Source organism: Cebus imitator, unplaced genomic scaffold (assembly GCF_001604975.1).
Source record: "Cebus imitator isolate Cc_AM_T3 unplaced genomic scaffold, Cebus_imitator-1.0 Scaffold570, whole genome shotgun sequence".
In the NCBI taxonomy this organism is placed as follows: Eukaryota; Metazoa; Chordata; class Mammalia; order Primates; family Cebidae; genus Cebus; species Cebus imitator.
The window spans coordinates 554782-565402 of record NW_016107885.1 but is presented as its reverse complement, the minus strand read 5'-3'; the positions used below and the strand labels follow the sequence as shown (position 1 = coordinate 565402).

The 10621-nt window shown below is 33.9% G+C and overlaps 1 protein-coding gene across 2 annotated transcripts in view; it reads left to right on the top strand.

The window, feature by feature from the left end:
- The window catches only part of ABCB7 (ATP binding cassette subfamily B member 7), a 125393-nt gene that overhangs the window by 70718 nt on the left and 44054 nt on the right, over positions 1-10621 (top strand). For both annotated transcript variants that reach the window (XM_017516011.2, XM_017516010.2), the window contains exon 4: positions 5275-5394. In XM_017516011.2, coding sequence (XP_017371500.1) covers positions 5275-5394 — 120 coding nt within the window. The remainder of the gene's footprint in view (positions 1-5274; positions 5395-10621) is intronic.

The window sequence follows — 10621 nt, the reverse complement described above, 5'->3', positions numbered from 1 at the left end:
CAAAGAATCAATCTTTTATTTTGTCAATAGACACAGGAAGAGCATTTGATAGAATTCAATATCTCTTCATAATAAGAACTCTTAGCAAAGTAGGCATAGAAAAACCCAACACAGTAAACGCCCTATATGACTTACCCACAGGTAACAACAACCGAATGGGAAAAAGTTGAAAGCCTTTCCACCAAAAATCTGTAAAAAACAGGGATGCCCATTTTCAGCACTCCTATTCAGCATGATACTAGAAGTCCTAGCCAGAGCAATCAGGCAAGAGAAACAAATAAAAGACTTCCAAATTGGGAAAGAAGTCAGATTGTCCCTCTTAGTTGATGACATGATTTTATATCTAGAAGAAACGTATAGAATTCACCAATGGAACTCTTATATCTGATAAATAAATTTGGTAAAGTTACAGGACACAAAATCAACATATAAAAATCAGTAGCCTTTCTATACACCAATGTTGAAATCACTACAAAAAAAAAATTAAGAAAGCAGTCCCACTTATAATAGCTACCCCAAAAAAATACTCAGGAATAAATCTAACCAAGGTGGTGAAAGATCTCTACAAGGAAAACTATAACATTATTTTTCATAGAAATAGAAAAAAGAATTCAAAAATATGCATGGAACAGAAAAAAGAGCCCATGCAGCCAAAGCAATCCTGAGCAAAAAGAACAAAGCTGGAGACATCACCCTACCTGACTTGAAAATATATTATAAGGCTATAGTAAGAAAAATGGCATGATATTTGTATAAAAACATACATAGACTAATACAGCAGAATAAAGAATCCAAATATAAATCCATGTATTTATAGCCTGCTGATTTTCGACAAAGGCATCAAGAACATACACCAGGAAAAGCACACTTTAATAAATTGTGCTGGCAAAATTGGAGTCTATATGTAGAAAAATGAAACTGAATCCCTGTCTCTCACCATGTACAAAAGTCAACTCATGATGGATTAAAAGCTTAAATGTAAGACTTGAATCTATAGAACTACTAGAAGAAAAAGTAGGGACAACACTTTAGGACATTGGTCTATGCAAAAATTTTGTGGTGAAGACTTGAAGAGCAGACAACAAAACCAAAAATACCTGGGACTATATTAAGCTAAAAAGCTTCTGCACAACAAAAGGAATAACAGAGTGAAGAGACAGCCTGTTAAATGGGAGAAAATATTTTCAAACTATTCATCCAACAAGAGACTACTATTCAAAATAGACAAGGAACTCAACTCAATAATAAATACTTCAATTAAGAAGACATTTCTAAAAAGAAGACCTACAGATGGCCAAAAAGTATATGGAAAAATGCTCAACATCGCAAATCATCAGGGAAATGCAAATCAAGACTACATGAGATATCCCCTCCCCCCAGTAAGAATGGTTGTGATTAAAAAGACAAAAAATAGCAGTTGTTGGTGAGGATGCAGAGAATGGGAAGCTCTTATACACCATTGGAGGGAATGTAAATTAGTACAGCCACTATGAAAAACAAGTGTGGAGATTTCTCAAAAAATTAAAACTAGAACTACCATATGATCCAGTCATTCCACTAATGGTATTTATCCAAAGGAAAGGTAATTAGTATATCAAAAGGATACCTGCATGTTGTATGTTGATTGCAGCACTATTCACAGTAGCTGATATGGAATCAACTTAAGTGTCCATCAATGGGAAATTTGATAATATAAATGTGGAATACTTAGTCCATAAAAAGGAGTGAAATTCTATCATTTGCAGCAACATGGATGGAACTGGAGGTCAGTATGTTAGGTGAAATAAGTCAGGCACAGAAAGACAAATATCACATATTATCACTCTTACGTGGGAGCTAAGAAAGTTGTTCTTATGGAGGTAGAGAATAGAGTGATAGATATCAGAGCCTGGGAAGGGTGTGTGGTTAGGAGTCGAGGGTAAAGGGAGATTGGTCAATGGGTAGGTACAAACCTACAGTTAGATTAAAACTTACGTTTTAATGTTTGATAGCAGAGTAAGGTGACTATAGTTAGCAATACTGTATATTTCAAAGTAGCTGGAAGAGAGAACTTGAAATGTTCCTAACACATAGAAATCATAAATAGGCAAGGAGATAGATACACCAAATACTCTGATTTGATCATCACACATTCTATACATTCAACAAAATATCATCTGTATCCCATAAGTGTGTAAAATATTATGATTCAATAAAAATGTGCCTCAGCCTCTGAAATGCCTCTTTGGTTTGGTCTCCACTTAAAAAAAGACATTATTTTTCAAACTTTATAGTTTATCAAAACTAATGGAATTCATGTACTTTACAGCCTAATGGACTCATAATGCATGATTACATAACTTCAGAACCCATTTTGTTAAATGAAGTGGTGACATTTTATGCACTATTAAGCCAACTAGAATAATTTTCTTGCTCTTAGCCATAACTTCTCTGTGTCCTTATTGAAAAAATTCTGGGACGTGTTATAGAAGGTTTTGATAGGAGAGAATGTTTCTAAAGATAAGCAGAAACGGCCTTTTTCCATTATTCCATCAAGAAAAATAAGATAGACAAAGCTCATGAAATGGGAAAGTGGTTGAAATGCCCTAGTTTGTATTATAATGCTTTGAATTATATTTCTCTCATAATAGTTCTGTTGGGAAAGTGAATTTTAAAATTACTGCCTTAAAAGGCCTTACCAGTTATAAGAGCATGTGTATGTGTATGTATAAAATAAAGCATTAAGAACTATACTTTCAGCATTTCATATTTTTGTCATGTATTTAAAGCAGTTCAGGAAGATAATCCTTGTGATTTTACAATATGAACAATTTTATTTCTGTTACTCTTTATGCAATAAACTGCCTAAAAGACTAGAAAAGTAGGTTTCTGTATCCTAGAAGGATAACCATAATATAAAACTAACCTGTGTTATATAAGGTACTGTCCTGGGCCTTGACAGTACATTATATAATGCAGGTTAGTTTTATATTATATGTTGACAATTTTTCCACATTCCTTGCTTTGCACATCTGCTTGAAACTGTGTAACTTCCCTCCCCAACCCCTGCTGAATATATGTGAATTATTAAAAGTAGAAGCAAGCCATAAGAAAGGATATAAAAAAGTATCAATGATTCCACCCACTCACACTACTGTTATTGACACTTTTGATGGTCTTGCTTTTCAGATCCATTTATATACACATGTAAACTCCTAAATATATGAGATTTTTTTCCACAAAAAATATTTTTTCACTCTGCTTTTTTCATTTAACACGTTCCTCTGTCAGTACATATATTTCTGAATGGTTGCATTTTGTTGTATGTGTTCACTCTATTTACACTGTTCTCCAGCATTTATCATTTAGGCTGTTTCCAATTTTGTTTCTATTAAAACAGAATTGGTGTAAACGACCTTATAGCTAAATTTTCATTCCTTTATTCAACAAGTATTCATTAGGTACCTACTGTATGTCAGTCACTGTATTTGGTTTTAGGTTACAACAGTGAGCACTACTGTTAGAGTGATTACTCACATGGAATGTAAATTCTAGCAGGAGAGTAGATATTAATCAAATAATTGTACTGCTGTTTTTGTAGTTTATAACTAAAACGGATACTATGAAAGAAAGGAATACTGTACTATGAGAGAATACAGCGAAGGACACTGATGGTCTAGGGAAGGCATTATTGAGGAAATGCTGCTTGAGCTGTTGGTCAACTAGTTGAAAGAGTTTGAAGGGGCCACAGGGGAAGGTTTTAGAGAGAGAGAGATTATTCCAGACAGAGTGGACATTACTGTTGTAAAGACCCTGTGACAGAAGGGATTATGGCTTTAATTTAAGAAATTAAAAGAAAGGCAGTACAGCCTAAGCACTGAAAGCAGTGGTGTTAAACATGACTGGAGAGGTATTCAGAAGCCATACCAAGCAGAGCCTTATAAGCTAAGATTTTAGTTTTTATCTCAAAAATGATAGGATACTGCTTAAGGGTTTTAAGCTGGAAGGGAAATCTGATTGCAGGGTGAACTTACTAGATAAGGAACAAAGTAGATGCAGGGAGATCAGTTAGGAGATTGTTGCAGTAGTTTATGCGATAATTGATGATAGATTATGGTTAGAAATGGAAAGGAATACATTCAAGAGATTTTTAGGAGATAAAATCGATTCAACTTACAGCATATTTTTAAGGTTTTTTTTTTTTTTTGTAAAAAACAAGGAAAAAAAGAAATTAAGTTTTTTTTTTTTTTTTATGTTTTTTTTTTTTTTTTTGACATAAATTCCCAGAAGTAGAATTCTTGGCACAAAAGGGCAAAATTATTTTAAAAGCTTGTAATAGATAGCAGATTGCTCTCCAGAAAGATTATTTACAGTGCATTCTCCATTAACAGTATATTAGAGTGCTCATTTCCATATGCCCTCAGCAGTAATAAGCAGTATCTTTTTTTTTACTTTTTTCTTTTTATTTTCAGCGTTTTTTGAGTATGTTTTATTCTTTTTAATATATTTTCAAGAAATCAAGTTAATATTTTAATTTTTAAATGGGGATTGTTTTGCCAAGCATAATAATATAGTAGTTTTAGAATATATATATATTGCTCTCCTTAGTTTGGTTTTAGAAAGCATGGTTTTGATTCTTAATATTCTGCCTCTAAAGCTGAAAGTAAAGCAAAATGATTTAATGGGAATGTTGCCTCAGGAGCATGGGACAAAGAAAAAATCTGAGATGGATTTAGATCAGATTAAGTATTATTGGAAAATTGTATTTGTGTGGAAATTTTCAGTAACCCAACCTTGTTTGGTATAGTCAATACCAAGGCCTCTACTTTCCTAAAAAAGGAGTATTGCAATTCTGCTTTACCATGAGTTTAGACTTGGGACTCCAAAATATTTTAAATAAAAAACTGACAAATAGTCAAAATATATATAAAGTTTTGACTACAAAAATGGAAATATGGAAATATCTTTTGAATTTTCTGTAGTGTTTTGTAGCTTAATAAATAAATGTATAATACATGTCCCTTCATCACCACTAAATCACTTTTTTGACAATATGAGAGTGGCTAAAATTGAAAGACATTTAAGAGAAATGAGTAATTTTTTTAAAGTAATTGAGATACTTAATTTTTATCCAAAATATTTTGAATTGGAAAGATATTAGCCTTAGATTCAGAATAAAAGTTATATTTGTAATGTTTTCATGTATTTCTCAAATATATAAATTCTACATTATTGAATTATGGTTATATTTGAAATGATATGTTTTTCACTGCTTTGTTTTCTGTCTTTCAATAGCTAAAAGATGTTGATACTCGGAAAATCATTAAAGCAATGCTTTCTTATGTGTGGCCCAATGACAGGCCAGATCTACGAGCTAGAGTTGCCATTTCCCTGGGATTTTTGGGTGGTGCAAAGGTAAGGAATTATGCATTGTTTGGTTGCTCTAACTAAGAAATAATACATTTTCTAGTCATGAACCGTGGACCTGATATAAATCACTTTTGGGGTAGCATGACCAACTTTTAGGACCCTCATTTAGTTTACATAATTATTTTATACAGTCATTAGAAATGATACGGTAATGTCCTGTTTATCTCTCAATCAGACTTCTGATAGAGTCAATAGAATCCGCTCCTGAAGTCGTTGTAAGATATAGGAACATTGATTGTAACAAAGCATAAGAACCTTTATAAAAGAAGCTTTTCAGAGCCTCTTTGGCTCTTAATATGTATTTTTGCTAAGCTTGGTTCCCAGATCCCAGTAAATTGAAAAGAGGATGAAGGTATTTAGGAACATTGATAGCCATAAGTAGTAAGTAACAGTTTAATATCAAGAGTAAAGCTAAAAAACAAAACAAAACAAACAAAAAAAAACCAGCCACAAAACCTAATTGTTTTGGTATGTTCAGTATAGGAGCCCCCTGCATTTCAGCAGCCTTTTCAGTTGTACTGTAAAGCAAAGTTATAATAATGACCTTGAGTTTTCAAGAAAATAAAACCTTGTTTCCAATTTACTCAGTTTTTTTTTTTTTTTTTGAGACAGAGTCTCGCTCTGTCACCCAGGCTGGAGTACAGTGGCACAACCTTGGCTCACTGCAATCTCTGCCTCCCAGGTTCAAGCTATTCTCCTGCTTCAGCCTCCAGAGTAGCTGGGATTACAGGCAAGTGTGCGCCACCATGCCCAGCTAATTTTTGTATTTTTAGTGGAGACAGCGTTTCACCATGTTGGCCAGGTTGGTGTCAAACTCCTGACCTCCTGCCTTGGCCTCCCAATGTGCTGGGATTACAGGCATGAGCCACTGCATCCCACCCCCAATTTACTCAGATTTTGAAAGTCAGGGAAGTATACATTTATAGGTATGCTATATTGTCAATATAAAGTCTCTGGAATCAGACTGCTTGGGCTTTGCCACTTACTAACCTTGTAAGCTTAAGCAAGTTGTTTAGGCTCTGTGCCTCAGTTTCCCCATTTGTAAAATAGGGTTGTTATAAGGATTAAATAAGTTAACATATAAAAGACTTATAACAGTGCTTGGCAGGTAGTAAAATACAAGTATTAAAAATAAATTTCCAAAAATATGGTTAAAAGTGTTTTTTAAAAATGAGTATAAAGGAGGTTTGGCTTTAATTTGGCTACTTCTCTTATATATAAGGATTAATATTTTATTTTAAAAAACAGTTCTTACCTCTTATTTTTTTCCCTATATCATGTATAATCTCCTTTATTTGTTCATTCTTTTCCCTACCCTAAAACTATTGAGAACTTACACAAACTGCCGTTCGTGGCATTGCAGAGTATTCAAATATGACCAAAGCAAATTTCTTTCCTCAAACCATATGGGATAAGGCAAGCTTTATTTTATTGCCATAGTAAAAGGTAAGTCATAAATGATTTTAAAAAGTACCATTCGGGTATTGTGGGATTTCAGAGGAGAGTTTGGAACCACTATCATGGGGATTTAGGAAAGATTTCACAGAAGAGATGACATCTGAGATAGACCTTGACTCCGTCTATCCTAGTGCACAGTATCTCTTGTGTTTTCCTCCATATTACAATTTCTACTACCACTTTAGTACAAATTGCTATTACTTCTTACCTAGACTATTGCATGAGCCTTATAACTGGTCAGTAAACATTTGCTGAATGAATATGTGAAATAAATGATATCCCTACTTTAGGTCTATTGATTGATGAGTAGGATTATTACAGGTGTAGGAATAACATGAAAAATGGCCTAGTTGTGAGAGGACATAGTATGTGTAGAGAAGTGAATAGTCCATCTTGGCTTCAGTGAGGGGAAGATGTTTCAGAGAATTTGGAAATAAGCTTGGAAAGACAGAGCTCCTAAATGTGAAATATTGTGACTGTGAAACAGAAAAATGTAATTATGTGGGAAGTAGGAACCTGTCTTTTGAATAGACAAGTAATAAGGTTAGAGCTGTGTTTTAGGAAATTTATCTGGCCATGCGTAAAAGATGAATTCAAGTGATGATAGACCTAAAATAGGGATGCCATTTATTTCACACATTCATTTAGCAAATGTTTACCGACCAGTATAAGGCTCATGTAGTAGTCTAGATAAGAAGTAATAGCAATTTGTACTGAATCAGTAGTGGAAATCGTAATATGGAGGAAAAAACAAGCAATACTGTGCAGTAGGGGAGATAGAGTCAACAATACTTAGCAATGGATCAACTATTACAAGTTTTAAAAAAAAGATAGGATTCCAGGATGAGAGAATAAGAATGCCTTTAACACCTGGGTGCAGTGACTCACGCCTGTAATCCCAGCACTTTGGGAGGCCAAGGTGGGTAGATCACTTGAAGTCAGGAGTTTGAGACCAGCCTGGCCAATGTATTGAAACCCCATCTCTACCAAAAATACAAAAAATTGGCTGGCCGTGGTGGTGGGCTCCTGTAGTCCCAGCTAGTCGGGAGGCTGAGGCAGAAGAATCACTTGAACCCGGGAGGCGGAGGTTGCAGTGAGCAGAGATTGCACCACTGCATTCCAGCCTGGGTTACAGAGCAAGACACTGTCTCAAAAAAAACCCAAAAAACAAAAGAATGCCTTTTACAGAAGTGGGTATAAGTCAGAAGATCTTGTTTGGGGAAAATGAAGATCTTGGTTTTAGACATGTTACGTTTTAGGTACTAGCAGAGCATCCAGTTAGAAATATTTAGCTGGTAATACAAAATGTGAAACAATCTCAGGAAGGAGTCCAAGTCTAAAGAGGTGACAGCTGAAACAATGCAAATTGGTAAGTACACCAAGGAAAAGAACACAAATAGAAGGAAATAGAAGACAACTAGGGACAGTACCTTCGGTTAATGTGTTCCTCTAGGAAAATAAATAGAGGAAACTGGGAAGGAGTGACTGAAGAGTTAAGAGTAAAGCCAAAATAATTCACAATCAAACTCCATTTTCTTGCCTCCTTTCTCATCTGAAATATCTGTTGAGTACTCTCCCAGTGGATCTTACCCATTCATGGGGAGAGTACTTAAGATGCTGAGCAACAGATCAACAACCCATTTTTTGTTATATTTGCTTAGGCTGAACAGAGAGAACAATATTACAAATGTAATTTTAGTAGGTATTGTTGAAAAATTTTAACCCTTATGTTCATTTTTAGCATAGTACTGGTTGCTGAATTGTCTTTTACATACAAATTACCTAAGAATAAAGATGATTCTGAGCTCATATGCTCCTTTATTAGTTGAATGCAAGTACTTTGCTGACAAGTTAAAGGCAGATTGTTTTCTAGACTTTCTTTTTAATTGAAGAGAACAGATTAAAACATGACTAATTAAGCTAGTCAGAGTTGGGAGCCTTAAGTAATGACATTTGTATTAGAATTCATTTTTAGAGTGAGTTTCAGTCCTTCAAAATACAGATTTCTGTTGCTTAGTGACTGGTCAATATCAGGGTGTGAAATCTAGATCTAAACTAACTTTCTTAATGACTAAAATATTTTTAGAAGGTTAATATTTGGTTTTTTAATCAACAAATACTGATTGCCCATAAGATGTAAAGTACTGTACTAAACTCATGTAAACTGATTGCAAATAAACAGAAGTGAATATAGAAAAATCCTCAAAAAGTATGTTTGATTTCTTTTGAATCAGGAGAAGGAAGAAATTGCCAGATGTTGTGATGAGTGTCTGCTAGTACTTTCAAAGCATATAGAACACAATTTTCTTTTTACAAAACAGAAACTAGATCATAGAATAACTTCAGGCATGCAGAACATAGTAGCACCATTTGGCCATTCCAAAAAGCATTTGTACAGCTTTGTGGACTGTCCTGTTTAAAAGTGCTTGCCCTTGCAAACATTTAAAAAGTGATCATTGTTTATTCTTGAGTAGTATTGCAGGTGTGTTTTATAATTGGTGTGCAAAGTTGGATTGTTATCCCCTTTAATCCTTGGCTTCCTGTTTTTCATCAAACCTGAATATATGCTTTGACATACAAACACCTTGGACCAATCTAGGCCTCTTTATACTTTGATCTTTCCTACTTCCTCCACATATTCTGGGATTTTAGTGCAGCGTTCAAGAATCTTCTCAGCTCTAAATGCTACCCTGCCATCTGCATGGTTGTAATGGTATCATAACTAGGCATGAAGCATCCTTGAGAAAGAACAAAGAGAGGATTGTCAAGTAAGAAGAAAATAGGAGGAAGATTTCATTCCTAGTGTATGGGAGCATAGCATACCTTCTGCTTGCTTATTTATTTTTTAATCCTCTTTTGATTCTGAGGGTCTTAAGGCTATCATTGTCTCCAGCAAAAATTTTAAAGATAAACTGTATTATGTAGAGATGCTTTGGAGCCCAGAGTATACTAAGAGAGTGTATTGGTATTCCTTCTAGGAGAGTTGCAGCAATTCTATTTTAATGTGTTTGGGTTCTATATATTTTAGGGGTTCTGCTACCAAGAAAAACAAAAACAAAATGTCATTTGTGTTCATTCCTTAAATTCCTACAAATCGTATGTGATGTATTTTCTTACCATCTATACATATATCATAGGAGTATCATATCGTTATTAATCTGGGGACTTTGAGGCCTTCTAAGGGTTTTTTTTCTTTCTATTAGTATTTTACATACAACCATGCCAGGATTTAAGGAAAATATAAAACACAGTTATTGAAATCATTTGATTTTATAAAATGTTACCCTTCATATTACCAAAAAAATTTCTTCATCTTCTCTAACCACTGCCATCTTGGAAACCACTTAGTCGACAGAAAAACTGACGGAAAAGGAAATTCAAGTATCAAGTGCAAAAATAATCTATCTTTACAATTATAATACTTTCAAGAAAGAGTACAGTATATAAAAATAAATACTCTTTTTCTTCAGAAATGTATCCATTATATAAAGTATAACAGGTAATATATATAATGAGCAAATATTTATCGAGTGACTAACAAATAATGATTATATATATGCCATAATAGAAATATCCAAAAGGAGAGACAAATGAAGCTCTAGGAGAGTGCCAACAATTAAGCATTTAGGAAAGGATTCATGAAGGATTTAGCATTTTTGAAGACCTATTGTGATATTTGTAACTTCAAAACATTTATGTACTTCTTGATTGTTTTTTGAAATTTTTCTGAAAACTATTTTTTAAATGAGACAAT